Raw genomic sequence first — 23,960 nt, 5'->3', positions numbered from 1 at the left:
AATGCTCCCAGTGCCTCTCACTAGCCACTCTGAGTTGACCTCCCTTTCATAAACTATCAGGGACTATCTACATATAAGCATCTGCCCATGTCTACAGTGCATGGAAATACAACCCACTCTGTGGGCTTCGATGAGATGGGAGAAGGGAACAGCAGGTTGTTAGCTCTGGAAGACACCCAAACAGTTCACATGGTCCCTTTAAAAAGAAGAAAGTCAAAATATGGGGGAAGGTGATGCGTTTCTGATTCCCCCAAAAGCTGTGAACCAGCTGTATGTCCTCGACACACATACACACCCAGTGTTGACTTCTTAGCCAGGCCCACCAAGTGCTCAACTCATTTTAACTTTATTCATACTGTTAGAAAAACTGTTTTTCTATTAACCTGGTATGTTTTGGTATGAGCTGTGTGAGTAGTTTGCATGCAGAACATATGGATGAAGACCTCGGGACTCTTTTGTGGAATCTATCAGAGCAGGAGGTGGGGGCTGCAAACTCCTTGGTGGGAAGGTGCAGCAACTGGATGGGTGAAAGTGACTGCTGATGTCTGAGAAGCAGCGGGAACAGCAGATACGCTGTGACAGTGACCGGATATAGCGGAATGTGCTACCTGCTCCTGTGTTAGAAAAGGAGCGTGAAGATGCCCCTCAGCCAGATGGGACTCCCTGTGGGAAGGCACGGGGACAGCAGGCCAGCATGGCTTAAGCCAGTCTGTTTCTGAGTGTGTACCTCTGCCAGACAGCAGAGTGACAACTGTGTCCTTGGCATTACACATCCTCTGCTTTGAGTATTAACCCAGTGCTCCTCTTTTGTTTAGGGTAGGTTTGCAGAAATGGTGGCTCTGTCACTGTCCTCCATCTGTTCTTCTCATGCCTGGATGGTTTGTGAGAAGTTTGTAGGGAAGTTAGTGACTTTGTAACTGGCTTCTTCTTCTTCTTCTTCTTCTTCTTCTTCTTCTTCTTCTTCTTCTTCTTCTTCTTCTTCTTCTTCTTCTTCTTCTTCTTCTTCTTCTTCCTCGTCCTCTTCCTCTTCCTCATCTTCATCTTCTTCGTTTTAGGCAGTTAACTGTCCTTACCGCAGCCATTGTGGTTGCTTAGCAACAATGGACAGCAAAGCCATGCCAGGGATTCCAAATCTCTAAGGAATGAGTTTGGTTGGTGTCTGTCCATGGACAGAGGATCCCAATGAGCTTGGCTTAAGATGGGAGGATGTCACAGTAAGAAAGTTGTAATCCCAGACTTTGAAACCCCGGGGAGATGCAGGTGAGTCTTCAGTTCCTTCTGTCCAAAAATAATCCATGGAAATTTCTGGATGAAGTAACCTTCACTCCAGACTTCAAAGATAACCTTTCTTTAAAGTCTGGGGGAAAAACATCAAAGAAACTTTTTTTCCTTTTCTGATGAAATGACCTTTTTCTATGGCCAAGTCTGTCTTCCCAGATCCCAGAGCAAAGCCCGATGTAGGATGTGTTTCAGTAAGTGCTCTTGTTAAATGAGTAAAAATGTTATTCAGGTGCGTTTGTCAGAATTAAAACTCTCCCGTCCCTAGGGTACTGAAGCATCCAGCCTATTTTTTAGAAACCTAGAGAAGCAGCAGTATTCTCCCATGCTCCAGCGAGGATGCTCACAGATATGCCTGGGCGCTCCTTCTCAACCTGTTTCCTAAGTAGAAATTAGCAACCAACTTTGAACACAGGAATGGACATAGAGATGACCTCTTTCATTGATCTGCAGTCAATCACTGGAAAATTTACATATGGGCTCCCTATGCATTTCCCCTTCAAATATAGAAATAGCTTCTGTTTAGAATTGTCTTTTTATTTTTCGAGACAGGGTTTCTCCCCTGTAGCTTTGGAGTCAGTCCTGGAGCTCACTCTGTAGACCAGGCTGGCCTAGCTTGAACTCGCAGAGATCCGCCTGCCTCTGCCTCGCAAGTGCTGGGATTAAAGGCATGTGCCACCACTGTCCAGCTTTGTCTTTCAAATCTTGAACGAAATAATTGTACCCATTTTGTGGAAGTTGTCTCCTGAAGGGTAGTTTCCTGTGTGGGGTGTGCAACTATAGCCTTGGTTTCTCCCTCGTTTGGCTTTAGACTGTGTCTTCCTTTTAGTGACTGTGAAAACTGAGCTTTGCTTTTCACTTTAGACCTGAGGTTCCTGACTAGAATGGAGAACTCACTATATTCTTGTATTTTTATGTAAAAAGTCTTGTTTCAATGTGTAATCTACAAACCTCCAAAGATACACCTCCTCATTTTATTTTCCACTTTGAAACAATGAAACTTAGCAAGAGTTCATTTTCTCTTCATTTCCCTGAAGAAATCGCCTAATGGATTGATATTTTGAGGTGCAGACAATTAGGAAGGTGGACAGCATGTCCTGTGGTTATCAACTGTGACACGCACAAGCCAGTGTGAAGCAACAGTGATGCCCAGGGCAGAGCAGGACGCTGCTCTCATTGCCAGGTGTCCTGTCGGCTCTTGTTCTCATATACAGAGCCAACTGTGGGATGCAGGGACCATTAGGGCTTCTGGGGTGAAGACAGGGAAGTGTTCTGCTGCCATCCTCAATTCTCACTCAGGTGGGTTCAGTTTAACAGTTTCTCTTCTGAGCTGACACGAACTGGTCTCTTGATTCTGCCTGCCATTCTCCTTTCCCCTCATCCCATTCCCTTGAGACAGACCCTCTTCCACATTTTTTCAAACCAAATGGAAACTTGATTCTAACTTCTCTAAACAAAAGAGGGTGAGACCCCAGGTTCCTACAAATCCAAGGACCAGAAAAGCATCTTCTGAGGACTTCCTGTGAGAATGGGGTGATCGCCTGCTGTCCTGATAAACCAATTGTGCTGAAACCATGGATTCACATAGCCACCAATTACTGCTCCAATGTAAAAAGCATGGAGGACAAGCCTAGCAATCAGACACGTTGTATTAAATGGAAAGAGATATTTATGCTCCAGTAAGGCATTGAGAAAAAATGAACTACTTCCAGCCTCGCGTGATATCACTAGACTCCATGCCACACATATTTAATGAAGCTTTTCAGTTTTCTTGTGAATCCTGAAACAAGAAAAAATGGAGACAAGAACGAACTCAGAAATATATTTGTTAATTCCACCTTGGTTTATCTTAAGGCTAATAGACTTGCTGGAGCTTTGTTTAATTATTATACATGTCTCCGGTGTGTATGCTGAGTTACTATGGTTACTCTGAGGCTATGACTCATGACCTTTAAATGTTATTGTCAGGTGGCCAAGGCTCTCTTGTTTTTTAGTTGTTTTTTTTTTTTTTCTTTCCGAGACAGGGTTTCTCTGTAGCTTTGGTACCTGTCCGAGAACTAGCTCTTGTAGACCAGGCTGGCCTCGAACTCCCAGAGATCCGCCTGCCTCTGCCTCCTGAGTGCTGGGATTAAAGGTGTGCACTACCTCCGCCCGGCTAAGGCTCTCTCGTTTTGAAGTCAGTAGTCTGGTTTCATGCTTTATGAAAATAGGGTGGGTTTTGTTGTACATGCATGGCTCATCAGAGTAAACCCACTGAGTATGTTCTGCTCAAAAAAGCTTAGCATGCTGTTGGGTAAATAGAGCTTGGTACTTGCTTCCTATAAAGGTGTCACTGAGAAATAAAGAAAACACGGGCACACAATTATATACATCTTTAGATGTAATGAGGGCTCTAAGAGAGCTATCTAAAAACTGCTCGTGGAACACGAAGGGTCCAAGAGGTTCCTGGAAGAGGAAGTGTTGAGTGTGGTATAAAGAAGTGACATCCTTCAGCAAGACAAGAGAACTCAAACATCTCTTAAGAAGAAAGGGTGGAAGCTCGGACTCTGGAATCATATGATACAGTTCCCAGGCCCCTCAGCTGGGTGAGGCACACTGCTGGAAGGTGAGGAGAGACGAAAAGTGAAAATGCCTAGATCCTTAAGTTCATGCAATGCTGCGTGTTGATGTTCCCAACAGCTGTAAAGAAGAGGCTACTCTCCACTCTGCCAGATAGGAAGCACCCAAATACCATGCTTTACTGGTGTTCGCATCATTCAAGAGAAGCAATCACATTTCGTAGAACTCACGTCTTCTCCCATTAGGTGAAAATTGGATTAATTTTACCCATTAATCATTGATTGCTGTGTGGACCTTTTTAAAATGGTGCTAATATCTTTGAAATGTTAGACAAGCAAGCAGTAAACACTCACACAAAGGTGAAAATGGAAAAAGTAGGAACTGAGTAGGCTGGCATTCTAGAGGAAGGCTCGCCAGCTGGCAACTGTGTAATTGAATGTGCTAACTGCCAAAGCCTGTTGAAGTGCTCATCTGCCCATTGATTCTTCCCATCCGTGTTAACCAACCTTTCAGTCTCAGTGGCTCATCAATTGATTAGCACGTGCAAGAAGCTAAATTTGATCCCCCCCAACACTTGAATGCGTGGAGAAGTTGCCAAGGACAGAATAACAAAGATAAGAGGAAATGGTATCCTATACGTTTAAGGAATGTACCCGGTCGGTTGTTATGTAAGACACACAATAAGGAAGTAAGCCACGTATAATGTCGGGAAGTGGTGACGTCAGCAGAGGGACAGTCAAGGGCAGTGAGGTGAGACTTTGACTGTAAATCGGATGCACGTGGCCAGTCCAGGGAGAAGATGGCATTTGGGCAGAGACAGGAAGGAAAGGGCTATAAGGCACATGGATCTGCGTGTTTTTAGAAGGGTGAGGGATGCCTTGGGAGCCAGGTGACGAAAATGTTTCTAAGAAGAGGCGATGAATTGCGTGAAAAGCTGTTAAGGTGATTTGCCGCAGGACCAGGGTATATAGCAACGAGGGCAACTCCGGTGACATGCCACAATACCATGGATCGGTGCTAGGAAAAGCCTGATAGGAGTGGCTTTAGCGAAAGAATACAAAGAAAGGAATTGGGGGCAATGGAAAAAGAATATTTTCATTGAAGAAGTTTAGAAGTATTGAGTAGAAACTCAAGGCTCAAGCTAAAGCAAGTTATATTTTGTAAGCCCGGTGTCAGATGGGCAAGAGAGAGGAAATGAGAGAAAGGAAGAGAGGAGAGGAAGGGAGGGGTGACCACCCTGCCTGCTTTCCCACAGGGAGAATGCTCCTTCCTCCCTTTTCTTTTTTTAGTCGAAATAGGAGATTCGCAGGTTTTAAGAACAGATTGTACTGCTGTTCAGTCTGCTTATTCTCAAGGGAACCTTTAAAGGCTGTTTTATCTTACAAGTAAAGTTTACATTTTGCTACTTTTACTTCCTTCTGAAATGGCCAGAACATTCAGGGGGAAAATACTCTATATTTTTTATTTTACATGTTACAGTGTAAAGACCTAGTCAGTGTGATCTCTCTCTCTCTCTCTCTCTCTCTCTCTCTCTCTCTCTCTCTCTCTCCCTCCCTCCCTCCCTCCCTCCCTCCCTCCCTCCCTCTCTCCCCCCTCCCCGTGTGTGTGTGTGTGTGTGTGTGTGTGTGTGTGTAGCTGCCCAAAATAAAATTTTGGAATTCTAAACTCCTGTTCTCTTTCAGCATGTCATCCAGGTCAGTGTGTAGGCCAATGTTTGGAAGTTGTCAGTCAGATACACGGCCACAAACCAGAACATCGGTAAGATATAAACCTTGCCTGGTTTCTTTTCTGTTAAAAAAAAAGTAATTTAATTTAATATTGAAGTTTTCTTGATAAAGTTCAGTTTTCATATCTTATTAGTATATATTTTTAAACAAATGGTAGAATGGTCTTTCCCAAATGGGTACTGAAGGAAAGGGAATGGGATGTTTCTGGAAAAAGATGGGAGGAGAGATGGCAGCTAAAAGGGATACGGTATGGCCTTTCCCATTTTAACGCATCATTGATGTCACGATGTCTTTGTGGCTCTACGATAGCTTAAATGTCCTGGGCTATTTCAAGCATGTGTTTATATATGAGGAAGTCCTGAGTTGAGACATGAGATAAATTCAGCCAAGCATATTATTTAGTTTAGTTGAGCTTGGGTTTAAAACGCATTCAATTCCAGTTTGGGTCTCGTTCGAAGCTATTCAAATCACTGTTTCTGGCCTCTGAGGTCTTCCATTGTTCTGTCATATACCGGGTACACTGGCCCCTTCTTTCCCAACCCCATTATGTCACTCTTTGGTCTTTGGATAAATCTAGGTGGTTATTGAGAAGTGGAAGCTGGGTGAGGCTTGGGGTTGGAGGATAGGATGATGCTATTTTTATGCAAGCGTAAGAGTTTTCCATAAATTTCCCTCAGCCTCTCCTGGTTCAGTTTTAGAACTTTCCACACTCTACTCAAAGACCTTCCTCAAACTATCTGAGCTCTGAGTTAAAGAGGGTGGCATATTGTAAAAGTTTGGGATTCAAAACACAGATCCAGGTTTAGTTTTCACCTCTAAGCTGTATGACTGCAGCCAGTTCCTTTCGTCTCTGTGAGCTTTTCCTTTCACCTATAGCACTGGCGATAGCGTGGCTTGAGTAGTCAACTTCCAGTGAGATGGGTGGGACATGAAAGCAGCTCGGCAAGGACCTAGAAAACCAGGAGTGGGGGGCTGGAGAGATGGCTCAGAGGTTAAGAGCATTGCCTGCTCTTCCAAAGGTCCTGAGTTCAATTCCCAGCAACCACATGGTGGCTCACAACCATCTGTAATGGGGTCTGGTGCCCTCTTCTGGTCTGCAGGCATACACACAGACAGAATATTGTATACATAATAAATAAATAAATATTAAAAAAAAAAACCAGGAGTGCCGTGGGAGCACCTTCTGCTCCTTCAGCCAATAGCCTTTAAGATACCAGCCCACTTGGGCATGGTCTCTGATACTGTAAAAGCAGCTGTAAACGCTCCTGCTCTCTCTTGCTTCTGGCTCCTGCTTCTGGCTGCTAGATTCTCTTCCTGTTTGCACAGAGGACAGTGATCTGTAAGTTTTCCCCTTAAGTAAATAACCCCTTTATTATACATAATTCTGAACTGGTGTGTGATTGTTTTGTGACTTACATCATCATCTGACACCCCAACACACGAGGATTCTGCTGAACTAACAGCACTCAGCATGCTGCAGTGCAGATCAGGAGGCTGCCTCCTTCCTACCGTGTGCACTCTCAGGATTCTCCCTGTGGTCCTGCTCTCTCCCTAGCACCATGGCTTAGAACAGCAAGTCCCTTGAGGGATCCACATCCAGGATATCACCTTTGCACAAGTGGTTAAGTTCATAAAATACTAACCTCTGGGCCTGGAGGGATGATTCAGTGGTTAAGAACACTTTCTACTATTGTAGAGGACTCTGGTTCAGTTTCCAGCACACACATGGTGGCTCACAATCATCTGCAACTCCAGTTCCAAAGAATCTGATGTTCTTTTCTGGACTATATAGGTACCAGGAATGTACATGGTACACAGATATGCATATAGTCTCTGCACTCATACACATTAAATAATAGTAAATGTATCTTTACAAAAACAGAATTAACACACCTCTATTCTCTAGTGTTATAGTCCTAGACAAACTGAGCTTAGCTCTCAAATCTATAAACCATTTTCACAAGGAAGAATGTTGTTAAAAAATGTTAAGTGAAAACCTAACTCAACTCATTAAATGGTTTTAATTAAAAATATAGTCTCTCTACATTGTCTTTTTCAGCTAGGTAGAAGAAACCTAATAATGAATTTTGATTTTAGTTAAGGCAACAGTTTATGAATATATGGCCAAAAAATATCTCCCCTATTGCCTTTCTGTTTGAAGGCAACCTCTGAGTCTGAGAAATGGGATACTTCATGGCCCCAATGTCTGTGAACACTGCCCTTCCCTCTAACTGTGTATATCCATCAGTATCTCCTTGGTAGCTCCACACTAATAAGGACAATGACCACATTAGGATTCTGCCTGGGGCTCCCAATTAGCTTCCCAGAGTTCAGAATCTATCCCTTTCCAATTTAAATTTGACATGATTGGGATGTCTAGAACTTGGAGGAGCCAGCTCTGCTTTCCTTCCTGTCTTTTTACATCTCTAGAAGGTTACACCTTTAGCTCGAGGAAGTTGGGCTCAGAGACCACAGAGGCCATGGCATATCCAGAGTTACTGCTGCCCCCTCTACCGCACAGTTCTGTTAAGTCATGGAAAGTTTAGGACAGAATACCTCAGAACACGTATGTAGCACGAGGCACAAAAAACACGGGTGGCATTCAGATGCATCTATTATGTCATTCGTTTTAGTTTGGGCAGGGAAGAAGGTGATAAGAAGGATGCAATCTTTCAGTTGTGTGAGGTCCATGTAGGCATATCGGCACATACTCTACCTGTCGGTCACACTGACATGGGCATGTGGCTCTTCTTTGCTTTTAGGGGGACTGCCCTTTCAAAGATTTTAAGTTCCACATCCTTTGGTGAGTTGTGAATTCAGAAAAAAGATGGACTTTATTTATTAGTCTCCACGAATCTGTAACCCAGTTTCAGACATCTAAATGACACTGTCAATGATCATTTGAAATAACAATTAAGAGCTAAGGCACCCAATTAGAGTTGGGTACGCCCCTCATACTGCTACAGCAGCACACGGATGGAGTCCAAAACCATCACTAATAATAGTTGTTAACTATTAAGAAATGGTGATTCAGGGAGGCTCAAGGAGCTTACAGGTGTGAATGGTGAAGTAGAATGTGTTCGCATTTGATAAGGACATTACAGGACAATTCCCACTTCTAAGCTACCAGGAGGCCACCATGTATCTCAAACTATTCCTTTGAGCCAGCTAGAGAATCAAGATGTTATAGAAAAGCAAGAGAAGTAAAATGTCTTTGCTCCGTTTTATCACCTGACAGAAAACACCGGAGGATGTAAATTATCTTGTTTGAAGCTGTTTAGGAAATAAGAATTCTATCGTACAGAGGGTTGGCCTAAAAATGATTGCGATTTGAGAATCCTGGCAGTGTAGAATACTAACAGAGAGGCACACCCAGGAGTCAGAATATGACTGTGGGTTTAGGCACACTAAGATTACCACAAAGCTTTTCACTTCCCAGCTATAATTTAGTGACAACTCCATTAAAGAATCATTAGTGTAGTGTCAAAGACACAAAAGATCTTTGGGGTTTTTCATTTCTATGGTTGGGTTTACAAGATGACCTGAAGTTATCTAAAGGAGCCTGCATTGAGTGAAGAGAGGAAAAGATGCTCTAAGTCATGTCAAGTCGTTGGCTCTGGGCTTCCTGTAACAATTGGTCTGAGAGCGGCAGCAGCCAGTTTCCCACTTCCTCCAAAATTTTACATTCTACAATGGGCTTTTAGAAGATCCCTCCCTTTGATGAGCAGAAGTTCAAATCATTAACGAATCAAGGTATCGACAGGCCCCTTGCACTTTGAAGGAACATTGTTCAAGGGATTTCAAGGCCCTTTCATTCTTCAAATGAGAGCAACACAGACCTGTAGTTCTATGTATATTAAAATAGAAAGATTTGCCAGGATTCTAGAAAATGGGCTAGATTTCAAAGTTTGCCACTTTAATAAGGAAAAAGTAATAACTCAGGACATTTGCTCTGCCTGCCTCCTTCTTCCCTTTCTCTCTCCCTTCCAGTTTCTCTTCCAGAGTCATAACGGAGAAATGTAAAGAGCACAGGTTTTGGTGCACAGTTCGCCATGTGAGGTCGTCCTCTCAACTAGGATGATAGAGCTGTCCACCAGCCCTAAAACTCTGTGTCTAGTGAACCCCCCTCCACTCCCAGCATTTCCCGGAGCTTCATATACAGGAAGCTGTGCAGTAGGTACCTTTTCCATCAAACTCTTTGACTCAGAAAAAAAAGTTACCTTGTGGTCCATTAGTGTTTCAGTATGTCAGCAGTACATTCTTACTGTAGACTCAGATTCCTTTGTGTGGGATGAGCATCTGTGTTTATCTTTTTGCCTGTCGACTGATGTTCGGGTTATTTCTAGGTTTGGGTTCTTGCAAATGACGCTAGGGATGGTCATGGCTGGTTCTTTGTATGCACATATGGTTTCATTTCTTTTGTGTGAACTCCTAGGACAGGAATGGTTGAATCACATGGTGAGCATTCCAGTCTGTGTATGGAAATGATTCCCCGCCCCCCCCCCTCTTGGGCAAATACCTAGGAGTGGAATAGTTGAGTCAGATGATGTAGCTCTGGCTTATTTTGCTTAGCTGCTAAATTGTTTTGCAAAGCGGTTGCTGGCATTTTTGCACCTTTACCAGAGGCATGAGAAATTTCTATGCCTGTACATTGTTACCAAACCCGGTAAAGTTAGCCCTTTTTATTTTTGTTTTTTTGGATATTGAAATTATACTTGCATCTACTTAAGTAACAAGTGATGTTAATCATTTTACATATCATCTTTCTATCTGGCATTTAAACATTTTGTTCACTTGTATGTTGTATTGCTTGCTTCTCATCATTTGGTATTGAGAATTCTTTATTTTGTCATTCTGACAAATCTTTCTCCAGTCTTGGCTTGTTCTCTTTGTTCAATTAACAGTGTTTTCAGAAGAGCAGAAGTTTTCAATTTGGTGAATTCTAATTTAATAATGGCTACTTTCATGGTTCATGTTTTTGGTATCTCATCTAAGGAATCTTTGCCCAAAGGCACAGCTGTTTGTTCCCAAGATTTTGTCTAAGGGTTTCATAGTTTGGGGTTTTATAATTAGGTCTAAGATCCATTATGAGTTCATTTGTCTGATAGCTGAGTTTCTCTTCAGGAATTCCCTTCGTTGGAAGCAGTTGCCTCAAGTTCAGAGATAGATTTTCCGTGACAACTTGATGCGGGGCTTCTGAGCTGTGGCTTGAATCATTCAGTCGTGATGGCCGACTTGCCAAGCTGCCCTTTGAAATGAGCTGGGGCTCCAATGACTTCCTTCCATCAGCGCCATCTTCTATCAGACCTCTGTGGACAGATCTCTCTCTCTCTCTCTCTCTCTCTCTCTCTCTCTCTCTCTCTCTCTCTCTCTCTCTCTCTCCAGCTCAGTTTGTTTTGACCCTAACTTAACAAGGTCACAAAATCAAAGTTAGTGGTCAGCTAATGAGGGAGATTTTGTAAGTGAAAATTCATAAGAAGAGTTAATGTCTTTTTAAACTTTATTTATTTTTACATACCAACCCCAGTTTTTCCTTCCTCTCCTCCTGCTCCTCCCCTTTCCCCCCACCCTACCTCTATCTGTTCTTCAGAGAGGTTAAGACCTCCCCTGGGAAGTCAACTAAGTCTGTCCCATCACCTTGTTGAAGCAGGACCAAGTTTGTGGTCCCCCCATGCCTAGGCTGAGCAAGGTATCTCTCCATAGAGAACAGGCTCCATGAAGTCAGTTCATGCAGCAGAGTTAGATCCTGGTCCCACTGCCAGTGGCCCCATATACTGCCCAAGCCACACCACTGTCACCTGTACTCAGGGGGCCTAGTTTGGTCCTATGCAGGCTTCCCAGTTGTCAGTCAGGAGTCATTAATCTACAGGTTTGAGTCAGCTGATCCTGTGGGTTTCCTCATCATGGTATCATGATCTTGTCTTGACTCCTTTGTTCATACTATCGCCTGCCCCTCTCTGCCTGGAGCTCGGCCCGGTAGTTAGTTGTGGATCTCTGTATCTGCTTCCATCTGTTTCTGGAAGAGGGTTCTAGCTTTTCTGGGGTCGTGGACTGTAGGCTGGTTATCCTTGTCTAGGTGTGTGTGTCTGGTTTCCACTTACGACATACTATAGTTGTCTTTTCTGGTCTGGGTTACCTCGGGATTTTTTTTTTTCTGGTTCCATCCATTTGTTTGCAAATTTAAAGATGCCTTTTTTTTTTTTTTTTTGCCACCAAATAGTTTTCTGCTGTGTAAATGTACCACATTTTCTTTATCCATTTTTCCCTCGAGAGGCATTTGGATTGTTTCTGGATTGTGGGCAAGAGGGAAATCAGGAGGAGAAACGAACTCTTGTTAACCACTCAGAGAAGTCTTTTTTTGATGTTTTAGTGAATACCTTTGTAAACTTGAAGCAAATGAGATATTTCATTAAAACAAGCCATGGTGATAAACTTATATTTGATCCAAAACATTTTCCCACAAAAGAACACAAATACGCAGGGGAGTGAAAAAAGGAGATGTGTATTAGTTAGATTTTGTCAAAAGACACAAGCTAGAGTTACCTGAAAAGAGGGAGCCTCAGTTGAGGGGTTGCCGCCATCGGATTGGCCTGAATAATGATGGATGGGAGGGCCCAACTCACCTTGAGCAGAGTCAGCCTGAGCAGGAGCTGGTCCTCTGTTATCCTAGAGGGGTAGCCGAGGAAACGAGGAAACAGTGTTCCTCCGTGGTCTGTGCTTGAGTTCCTCCCCCTAGGCTCCTGCTTGCACGTACTCATTCCCTGGCATCCTTCACCGAGAGACTATGGTTGGGACACGGCAGCCAAGCGGCTTCTGCTCACAGCAACAGAAAAGCAAGCAGGCAGAGGGTTAAGAAGCATGGTGGGGAATGCTTGACATGGATGCTGTATCCATGTAGAACAGTACTCCTACATAATATGCAACTGTGTGCAATAAATAGATACAAGGAAAGCTTTCAAAGAATTCTTTAAAATCAACAAACAGCACATAAAACCCAACTTCCACTGCGAGAGACAATTGGAGTAGACAAGTGTTATTTCCTCCCCAGATCCTGGAATTGGGATGTTAGTTAGAGTTTCCAGTCATTGTTCCGTCTTCTGCATAGTGGCTTGCCCACTGAGCTCTTGTCATCTGGAAGCAGCTGGTTCCCAAAGTGCTCTCCTATCCCTAGCTCCAGCCCCGCCCCCACACTCGTCTCACTTCACTGGGTCTAGATTCTCTAGCCTGGATTCTATACAGAATGCACTATACAGCAATTTTGAATTCAGTAGTGCGTAGAAAAGCAAGCATGACGGTATCTATCTTTCGAATTGGTAGCTTCATCTTTGAGTTACTATGAAGCAAGATTGAAATGCCAGTTTGTTTTTATTTAAGATTAAAGTTTTGAAAGTTATCTGTTGCAAATGATTGATGTTTTAGTGTTTTGTTTATCTAAGTAATGGTATTTCTTCACCACAAAACCCATCCAAAGTCCTGGACAGAGGGGTTCAGAAGAGCGCTAAAGGCCCCTCTGGGCTGATGCTTCAGCTGAGTACACACTTCCAACAGCCACAGAAAAAAGGGGACAGATTGTCCACGAGAAGTGCTTCATCCAGCAGTCAGCATTGCTTCTGCCACTGGGCTGGAGAATGAAATCACGCGGTCCAAAACTACATCACAGGGTGAAGACCTAAGATCGCGTGAGGAGCCTGGGAGACATTTCAGCCATGTTTAGATGGACAGGAACTTCAACTCAAAACCAAGATAGACTTTTAGGACCAGAATTCAGCCTGAGAAAAGAAATACTGTTGAGAGGCAAAGGAAAGGAGGAAGGAAAGAAGGAAGAAAGAAAAGAAAAAGGAAAGCATTAGCATCTCATCTTAATAATCAGTTCTGTTTAATTTGGGAATCAGGGCTGTGAAAAAGACAGTTTAAAATGAAGGCAGACAAAATAACTGGAAAGGAAATGCTCCTTCCTAGGCCTTTGGAGATGACCTATTTCATTGTTCATTTCTTTGGTAGAGTAAATGTATAAGAACCAGAAGGGTCTGTCTTTGCGCAAATATGTTTTCATTTTTTTTTAAATGTCAACAAGCAAAGAAATTTAGAAAACATGTGTCTTTGGAACAGATTGTTTATACACACAGAATGTTTTTCAGAGTTCCCCCAGGAGGGTTCAGTGGAGCAAAGGACCTTTACAAACGGCAGCAGTGGATTGCCCGCAAAATTGTTCCGTCAGGTGCTCAGGCCATATTTTTCCATCATTTGCCTCCTTCAAATGACAAAAGTTCCAAACAACTGGTATTATTTGGGGGTGAAGGACACTAGTGTTGTGAAGCGCAGACGTGTTATTTTCCGTGCAAGCGGCAGTGTTGGGACAGTTGTACGGACAGAAGCAGGAGAGAAGTTGCTTCTGGGAGACTCAGGGTTCCTCTGTGTTAATGCTTTAGATAAGACCCAACTCCACATCTAACTTGCTCCTCTTCTGAAGCAGGCGGAGTAAGGGGAAGTGTCTTTGGGGACCGCAGAATCAGACAGCCTGATTTGAGAACACACTTCTGTTGCTGAAGAAAATTGAGAGTTGGCAAAGATTTTCTCAAGAGAGCCAGTCCTCCCGAAGCAGAAGCATTAGGACGTTATCCAATCCTGCTCTCCCGAAGGGGGCAAGTGGCCTTTGGTAGAGAGCTGCAATCTTGATGAGAGGTTGTGAGAGAGCTGGGGAGCCCTGAGGCAGACGGTGAAGGATAAGAGACTTCAAGGGAAGGCATAGACAGGGTCGCCCTCAGCCTCTGCAGGTGGATGGGAGCGCATCGGCCTAATTTATCTTAATAAGTTAGTTAAATTGAAACTAGCTGCTGGTGATAAGAGCCAGGACCTCTCAATGAGAGCTGAGGTGTTTATGTTCAATCGGCTAACAGAGAAAATTGGCTAATTTAAGGCATGTTTAATAATTCTGATTAGTGAGCTGTTATCTCTACTCAGTGAGGGCTAAAGAAACCCAAGGATTCTCCAAGGTTGTCTAGTTGGTGGCTTCAAAGAGCTGACTTCTCAGAGCTGTGCACGAATGAGCACATATGACAACAGGATAAGTTAGTTTCTGGAAATTCCCTCATCACCTTCCACTCCTTCAATCTATTTAAGGAGCAGCTAGAAATATGACAGAAAAATTATTTGTGCTATTTATTGCAACATAATATCTTTAAATCTGAAGTTTTTATATACAGGGCTATAGAGATGGCGTAATGCTTAGGTGCAATTGCTGCTCTTGCAGAGGATTAGGTTAGGTGAGGTGGCTCCTTGCACCTTCAGCTCCAGGGGATCCACAGAGAAGTGATACCAAGAGTGTGCTCTCTTTCTGCCTCTCCCATCCTCATGGTACTGACATCTAAGAGTCTAGACTCCCATTGTCAACTTCCACCATGCTGTGGGAAATTGTTAGTTCATTTTTAGCCTCTGGGACTTTGTTCTAGGCCTTATAAACTAAATACGCTTGATAAATACCTGAATTATTCTTCTGAGTATGTCATTCAGTACCTGCATCCTTCATTCTCTTCAGTTAGAAGAAAAAAAAGAAAGAAAATTTTTATTGATTGAGTCATAACTTCATACAAAGGGAAATTAAACTGTAAGGCATTTTTAAATTAAATGTGATCTGAAAACATTTTTGGGATTAAAACATTAATGGAATTAAGTCCTGTTTGCTCTTTGTTGCTTGGTTACTTTTACTTGCCTCAAATGTTGTGACTGTAACAGCCTTCTTCCTGTAGGGGCCAGAACTACTTACAGTCATCTTGCAGTGGGTCCCTGTGGACCATGACCTGAACCCCAGTGGGTCTCCTCTTCTGTGGAGAGTGGGTTCACTTCCATGGGTGTTCTGGCTGTTTTTTCCTGATTAAAAAAAAAAAAAAAAGACTGGCGAAAGAAAGTTATCCACAGTAATTTTCCTTGTTAAAGTGCCATGTGTCCTTCTGAGATTTCAAAGATCCAAGTGATAGAACTGGTTTGTGATTCAGAGCAAATGAAGAAAGCAAACTGTGGAGTGCATGCAGGTTTTCAAACCACTCAAGTTCTTATCCAGAGATCTGTGACATCATCACCAGTCTACCTGAATCACATCAATCCTCCCCCTCCCCTCCCCTCCCCCTCCCCCTCCCCCTCCCTCTCCTTCTCCTTCTCCTTCTCCTTCTCCTTCTCCTTCTCCTTCTTCTTCTTCCTCTTCCTCTTCCTCTTCCTCCTTCTTACTCCTCCACCTTGTTATTCAGTCATTTCCATAGGAATCTAGAGAAAAAATAAATACTTTGATAAAGTAAAATTTAAACTTAGAATATCTCTGTGTCAATGAAAATTTTGGCATCCATTCAATATCAAAGATGGGGAAACTCTGTTACACACCCTCTTGACAAAACAGAAAAGTCTACATTCTTGTCCCCAAACAGCATGTGACATCACTTACTCTGTGTGAGAGTGTCTTTCTTTATTGCTTTTGGTTGGATTTATGAGTTGAGAACATCCACAGAAAACTGTGATCTGGAGACTCGATGTCTATTTCATGTATATGGGTAATTCCACTCTCGGCATTGTTTTCTAAGCTTACCACCATCCAGGAGAAACAAACTGTCAGCTGATCACAAAATTCAAACTCTTCTAGTTTAAATTTCCTGTTAACCAATTTCAAGTCTTAAAAGTTTAATTTAAATACATGATTCATTCTATTTAGCCTAATATAGCCAAATTCCCTTCACTTTGACACATAATCAATAAAAAAAAATTAACAAGACACATTGCATTCTTGTGTGATGGACTAAGTTGCCAGAACCTGGAGAATATTATCTACCTAAAACACATCTCAGGAAACAAAACAAAAAAAAAAAAAAAAAAAAAAAGAAAAGAAAGAAAGAAAGAAAAAAAGAAACAAGCAGTTTTAAGAACTGGAGAGCTGCGTTTGGTCAGGGCATCTTTCGGGAAATGGTGGCTGGTGTCAGGTGACCTCCGCTTCTACATGCATCTTCTGGTTTTTCTAAAACTTTGGAGATTTTGGAGATGTTTTTTCTGGGTCAGTGTTCTTCTTTTGTGCACAACCTTTGGGAAAGTTCTGGATTTTTTTTTAAAAAAACTGAACTGACTTCAACAGAATCTGAAGCAGATCAATAGAATGGTGGCTCCTCGTTAGTGCCTTCCTGGAGATGCCACACACTGTTGGCAGTAGAGAGGAGCTGAAGACGAAGATGGTTTTAAACCCATTTAGATGGACTGCCTGTCTAGACTTCTCTATCATTTACATTTCTGTTTTCTGCCTGGCATATTTTTAAAGTCATATCGTTTACTTGTTGAGCATCTGGCTATAGTTCAAAAAGTTACTTTCTTAAAAATTGCACCTGGTAATCTTCCAAAATTGCTTTTAAATAGAATTCTTAAACTGTAGGAATAAACAATACAGAAGGTGTACTTAAACACTTAAATAATACCATAGTTTATCAAAAACACATTAAGAAATTTCAACTCTTATTCCTTGCCTTATAAGAACACATGTTTTTGCTACATTATAAACATGTTTTTCATGTAATTATTTACACAACTTTAGTAATGCAATTTAGTGGCTGTAGGATCAGAACTGGTTCTTTTTTTTTTTTAAACAACTTTAGTTCTATTTTATTTCATGTGTATGGGTGGTTTGCGTATGTGTGTATATGTGCACCACCTGTGTGTCCGGTGCCTGCGGAGGCAGAAGAGGATGAGCTCCCCTGAAGTGGAGTTTTGGGTGGTTGTGAGCCACCGTGTGGTGCTTGAGACTAAATACCAGTTCTCTGCAGGAACAGCAAGTGTTTCTCCAGCCCCAAACTAATTCTTTAGAAACACGAAAAGCACAGAAATATTTCCGCTTGTCTTTCCCTGTAGACTGTGTTCATTTTTGCTTGCAGTTCAGTAGTTGCTGCATCACTTACAATTTTAAAAATCACATCCAAAGGATGTAGCAAAACCCAGACAATTTGTCATGACCGTTTATTTTTTTTTCAACTTGTGAAATGCCCTTCATTTGTTGATGTTGCGTAGAAGATAATCTGCTCTGCAATTCACATGACAGCTCAACTTCATACAGGCTACACGCTGAGTCTGAAAAAATGTCTGACTGAGCTTCACAAGTCTGAAATGCTGGAAAAGGAACAGTTTGCTAGTTTATCTTGTGTAACAATCGAGGCAATTGGGAGCCCTCAACAGTTCCAAGGCAATTTCATCAGCAGTTGGGATAGCAGGAATCGGGTAGAGCTCTTCTTCAGTGTGCTGGGAAAACACAGGCAGTGTTGGGCTAGCACAATCGAAGAGATCTAAAGTGACCTTGGTTTTGTTCTCAGTAAACTGACCTGGCCTCCTCAGGGTCACTTTTGTTGTTCCCAATGGTTATTGCCCGCTATCCTTTTCATAATAAATTTGTGACCACAGAAGACATCAGTCTGACAAACATGACACCAAGACCCTCACATCCACCCTAGGCTTCCTCCTCTCCATCCTTTATGTGCATCTGAAAACTGACTTTGATTGCAGGGCAGCTTTCGCAGGTCCAGCCTGTTCTTCAGCCACCACAGCCATGTTCCCTCCCCCTTATGATATAGCCCTATTCAGGTCTGTCCTACCTGCATCCTCCTGCCCCTGTGCATTCCAGAGCACTGGGTGGAAATTCTTCTTTTTATTTTTTAAAATATGTCTGGAAATAATTAACAATGATATAAAATAATTGACAGAATCACCAAACAGAGAAATGTTTCCAACACAGAAAAAGTAAGGCCACTAAGATTCCAACTTTGCCTTAAAATTTTAAAAGGTACCAAAGAGATTGATGTAAAACACAAACAAAAACAAAAGACCAAAAAAAAAAAAAAAAAAACCCTGCCAGACAGAATTAAGTTTGTTTAGTTTTTCTAAACAAATATATGGAAGCTTTGTTCTTTGTGATACTGCCAAGTCATGAAGTATCAATTTTTACAACTGTAACTGTTCAGAAAAGAAACAATGTTCTAATTGGGTCCATTGAACTCTTTGACACATGAAAGCTGGGGTCATAGGAATTAAACAGCAAAGGGGGTGGTGCGAAAGCTTCTTTAAAAATAATATTTCTTCCTGTCTTCCTTGAGCACACATTTCCATCTCGCAGGAGAGCTTCCCCCAAGTTGTCTTTGCACAATTTCCTGAGAAGCCTGATTATTTGGCCCCGGCCCACTGTTCACTGTCTCTTCTCTCTACCTCCCCCATTTCCTTAGTTGGCCCAGAGAACATGTCAATCAATCAATCAATCAATGAAGAAATGGGTTGAGGCTACTGGGTGATGGGAGAAGAGACAGGCTGTGTGTACATCAGGTCCTACCCCCGCGCCCCCCCCCCAGCTGCAGTTCTAAACATTTGCTCATTCATGGTGCTTTCTTTTGTTGTCTGGGGAAGGTCAGATCACACAGGTCCATGGTACCATAATCACCACAGTCTGCGAGCCTTGTGTCCTTATAACCATCCCCTAGCCTCTGCTGGAGCTGTGAGCTCCAGTAGCTACATCCCAGAAACGCCAGCTTCAGAGCTTTCATTATTAATGGTTGCCATCTTGCTTACCACGGTGGGTCACCATGGAAGTCCTGGCCTGGAGGTATTGCCTCTGTTTTCACGGATGAGAAATGGGAGTTCAAAACATTCAGTGATGTGGAGTCACACAAATGAGTGACACTTATTTCAAAGACCTCACCCTGGGCACATTTATCTTGATCGCAGCAGGCTCCTTTGTGCTATAATGAAGAGGAAATGGGCTATTGAGGATAATCGGGTGTTCTGAAGGTTCCTTAGGAAAGTCAGAAAATCCAGCCTGGGAATTGTGTCCATGACTCGGCAGTCTCATGCCAAGCCTGGGACTTCTGCCTCTAGGCAGGGCCCCAGCATTGCTTGTCACTTTGCCTGAGTATAGAATATACCCCCATTGTTGATGTCGCTGCCACCTCTGGAAGCAGCCTGCCCCTGCCTCGCATCCACATGGGAGTCTCAAGAGGATGTGTCTGACAGCGTGGATCCGTGTCACCCTGCTAAACCTTGCTGCAAAGGAAATTGAAGAGATCTTAGCTTCTCCTTCAGAGACCTAGAATTAGTGAGATGAGAAACTCTCCAAATACATGGGGAGACAAAAGGTGGCCCAGCGGTATGGGGGATGGCCGCCTTGGGCTAAAGGTGAAGGGATGCTAGAGCTTCGTTCCTCAAGCGAGGAAACTGAGGCTCACTTAGAAGCTACATTGGTGTGAGCTGTATTTCTTGTTAGTATTCTTCTGCCTGCCTCTTAGAAGTAGTGGACTGGGAGACTTTGATAGAAGTGGAAATTTACAGCGAAAAAAATGAGCTTCTGTGCCTGTCCTCTGCCTGCCTTATCAGCCTGGAATGCTCTATGGAAATTGTTGCTGAGCTTTTATCTGATACAAAAGGGTGCATAACCCATTTCTCCTTCTGATCTCGGTTTTGAAAAGGAGAGAGAGTCTGTTCAGATGCCAGGCTTGGGGGGAAAAAAAACTTTCTCATTATTCACCAAGTTCAACTAAGGATTTCCTTGCTGGGTTTGGGGAACAGCATCGTTGGAGTATGGACATTCTTATCAGTGCAAGTTCACTTTCTTGAACATTTTTAAAATGTTTATACATTTATAATCTAAACACCATTGGCAGAAAAACATTTGTCACCCTCTGAACACTGCCAGTATACAGAATATAGTGATTTATACAACAAAACTAACTGGAAAGTTACAGACATCTTGGGCACACAGTTGTATGACCTCACCTGCACAGTGACCTGACGACTGTCCTTTCTATAGGCATGTCTATTTCAAATAGTGACGTTTAGTAGGGGAATGGATTGCTAGTTAATATGCCCATGTACTCAAAATGTAAACTTTTGTGTGATGTGTGAAAAAGATTCCGTCTCCCAAATATCTTAGCCATTCAAGGCGAATGATGTGTTTTGGATGATTTTAATTAGAGAAATCAAAATCCCCCTCCCCCCAAGAATATCTGAATTTTTTTCCTTTTAATCTTGTGTAGCTTTTACCGTGTTGCATCTTCTCTGTCTCTACACGGTTCTGACAGCCATCTTTTGAAGTAGGTGTAGGGCAGTTGAATTTATTTTAAAGCAGACTTCTCATGTTCTGTGGGCTGGTGTTAGAGGTCTGCTTTCATTTTCTCCCTGAATTTTGTTAAATACGTACAGATGTTACCACTGGGATTAGCTTTGAATTGACTAGCTCACCGGTGTTAATCAAAACTCTCACTGTCGCAAGCACCCTGAAATTTCTCATCATATAAAGTCAAAACTCCAGAATCAGGAGGTGATGGCACACACCTTTCATCCCAGCACTTGGGAGGCGGAGGGAGGTGAATCTCTGAGAGTTCGAGGCCAGCCTGGTCTAAGCAGTGAGTTCCAGGACAGCCAGGGCTACATAGAGAAACTCTGCCTCGGAAGTAGAAACCCCACACTCATTTAATAGCTATCTACTTGTCTCTGTGTCCTTTATATTTTAAATAAATGAAGTTTTCAGTAGCAGGATATTTTGCTCTGTTTCATTCCTCGCCTCATTGTGAAGAGAACACAGCCTCACTAGGAAAGTCTTCAGTCCGTGGGCAATAAGGTTGACATGGGTGATTGGCCAGTTTTCGTTTTAAAAAACAAAGCGTGGTTTGGAAGGTGTGCTGTTTACTGAGCAGAAAGAGAAAATTATTTTCTTCTTTTGCGTGTGGGCCATTTCCTGCAGAAGAAAAGATTGCTTGTTTACTCACCTGCATAATTTATGATTATATTACCCAAATCATATTGATATGTTTGTCCAGAACTGTGTTTATTTTACATAAAAATTCAAAGCATATAAATATAATATTCCTTTCAAACAAAGGATTTACAATTAGCTCTGACACTGTAATGGAACTCATCCTAAAATTATATGCAAAAGTGTGCATACATGTGATTCAAGTGGGTGGAACCTTGAGGTTCATCAAACACTTAAAGAAGTTTGTCCGTGTCCTAAATCAAAATGGCAGAGCACAGTGTTAGACTACAGAAGTAACCTTGAAATACACCTAATGAAACACAGTGTGAATCCAGGTGTCCTTGCAGCCAGACCCTGTTTGTAGCAATGTAAAGCATGGGAGGTAGGGACTTTATACAGTACCTCCTGCTTTTGTTTGAGGTCAACGTTATTTGAGAGCAAACAGGAACAGGTTAGGGTGGCCGCTTACTGATTTAAATTTTTATAACTTTTCAAAAAGTTTTTGAGCTTACGACTATATTTCTCCCTTCTCTTTCTCCTCTTAAAATTTTCCTATAGTACTCTCACTGATCGCCTTCAAATTCATGGTCTCGTCTTTCGTTAGTTGTTACTGCGTGTATGTATGTGTCTGCATATTCAAGTATGTTCTTACACAGAACCCTTGCTCAGTCCGTATGGTGTTACTTGTATGTATGTTTTCAAGGTGGGTGATTTGGTATTGGATAACCAATTGGTGTGCTCTTCCCTGGGGAAACCAAGTCTTAATCAAAGAGAAGAAAAAATAGCCCAAAGGTACAGAATGATATATTATGAATCAACATAAATGTGTTAGATAACTTTTTCTTATTTTTATGTACAACCAAAGCCCAGAATTTTATGTATGGACAGAACTTCCAAAGTACAAGTTCGTTGTGAGTATCAACCATGCCTGACTTGGCAATTTCCCAACCGCTCAATATGTAATCTAAACTGAATTAATTTTTGAGCAGAATTGAAACAAGAATGGGCATACCAAGAATTTGGTGTAGGACATTGTACTGGCTGGCTTTGTGTGCCAACTTGACACAAGCTAGAGTTTTCAGAGAGGTAGGAGTCTCAGCTGAGGAAATACCACCATGAGATCCAACTGGAAGGCATTTTCTCAATTCTCCCCATTCCTCAGCGGGGGAGGGTCCAGCCCACAGTGGGTGGTACCATCCCTGGGCTGATGGTTCTGGGTTCTATAAGAAAGCAGGCTGAGCAAGCCATGTGAAGCAAGCCAGTAAGCAGCACCGTTCCATGGCCTCTGCATCAGCTCCTGCCTCCAGGTTTCTGCCAAGGCTGAGTTCCTGTCCTGATTCCTTCAGTGATGAACAGCAATACTGACCCTTTTCTCCTTACCTTGGTTTTGGCAATGGTGTTTTGTTGCAGCAGTAGAAACCCTAAGACAAATTGGTACCAGTGTAATGGGGATGTTGCTGTGACAGACCCAACCATGTCTTTGGGAGACTGTGGAAGGACTTTGGGCTAGAAAAGCCAGCGAGCATTAAGAGCTCTATGGGGTGTTCCATGGGCACTTGGGGGATAAAAACATTGAGAGCAGTGCAGAGGATGGATTCCTGGCTTGGGAAGTTTCAGAGGGAAGTTTAGAGAGTCTATCAGTGCCATTTGTTATTTTGAATTAAGAGTCTGTGGTTCTGGTCAGCTGGGGCTGAAGAATCAGCTGCGCATGACAAGTATCATATCTACTAAAGCAAAAATTTGTTTTACTGGGACACTGGATGCTGCTCAGCTGGAGCTAAGAAATTGGTGGTGATTAAGAAGAGACCGGCATGACTGAGGTGAAATCTTCTGAGAAGTGCTTCCCCAGAGCACAGAGAAGCTGCGTTCCAGAGGTGACCAAGGTTGCCCCTCATGCTGGCAGCTGGACTTGAGAATGTGTAGGAGTCATCCAGGTAGTACTGGTTTTGGAGGCATGAAGGGGTCATGGAGAGCAGCTGACGCTTGGCACTGTGAGAGGTTAGGAGAGGCCATTGGTGAAGACGCAGCTCCAGTGGCAGTTGAAGGTCCAGGTCACAGAAAGAAGTTGAGGCTTGGCAACATGAAAAGAGCCTATGAGAGGCTTTTGGTGAAAGCACAGCCCGGTTACAGCAGAAGAACCCAGAATTTTGGAGATGCCAGCACCATGGGGTGACCACCATGATCAGCAGCCGCGGTGGAGTGGAGCCAGCTGGAGCCTAGAAGACGAGCTGTGTATGCCGAGGAGAGCAGAGCTGGAGAAGTGACCCCCAAGCCCTTTGGAAGACCCAGAAGATGGTGAGAGGATCCCAAACATTGGACGGCTGGAATTTTGTTTTGCTTTGATTTGATCGTGACTGTGCCCTGATTGTTCTCTCTTAAAGAAAGTATTTTACTGGAGCCCACAGTGGAGAGACCTGGATTTTAAAGACTTTGGATTTTGTTTGTTTTTTTGAGACAGGGTTTTTATGTAGCTTTGGAGCCTGTACTGGAACTAGCTCTTGTAGACCAGACTGGCCTCGAACTCACAAAGATTCACCTGCTTCTGCCTCCTGAGTGCTGGGATTAAAGGTGTGAGCTACCACCACCCTGCTAAGACTAATACTTTGAATTTTTAGAGATTGGCTTTTTTTTTTTTTTTTTTTTTT

At 42.8% G+C, this 23,960-nt stretch overlaps 1 protein-coding gene across 1 annotated transcript in view; it reads left to right on the top strand.

Annotated features, from left to right (window-relative positions):
• The first annotated feature begins 1,198 nt into the window (after window positions 1-1,198).
• The window catches only part of Ccdc192 (coiled-coil domain containing 192), a 188,716-nt gene continuing 165,954 nt past the window's right edge, over window positions 1,199-23,960 (top strand). Inside the window, exons 1-2 of the mRNA XM_050120897.1 lie at window positions 1,199-1,260; window positions 5,544-5,595. Coding sequence (XP_049976854.1) covers window positions 1,199-1,260; window positions 5,544-5,595 — 114 coding nt within the window. The remainder of the gene's footprint in view (window positions 1,261-5,543; window positions 5,596-23,960) is intronic.

This window comes from Alexandromys fortis, unplaced genomic scaffold (assembly GCF_014885135.2).
Source record: "Alexandromys fortis isolate MF-2015 unplaced genomic scaffold, M_Fortis_MF-2015_v1.1 scaffold_181, whole genome shotgun sequence".
Lineage (NCBI taxonomy): Eukaryota > Metazoa > Chordata > Mammalia > Rodentia > Cricetidae > Alexandromys > Alexandromys fortis.
The sequence above is the reverse complement of the archived record's forward strand: the minus strand, read 5'-3'. Positions and strand labels throughout refer to the sequence as shown.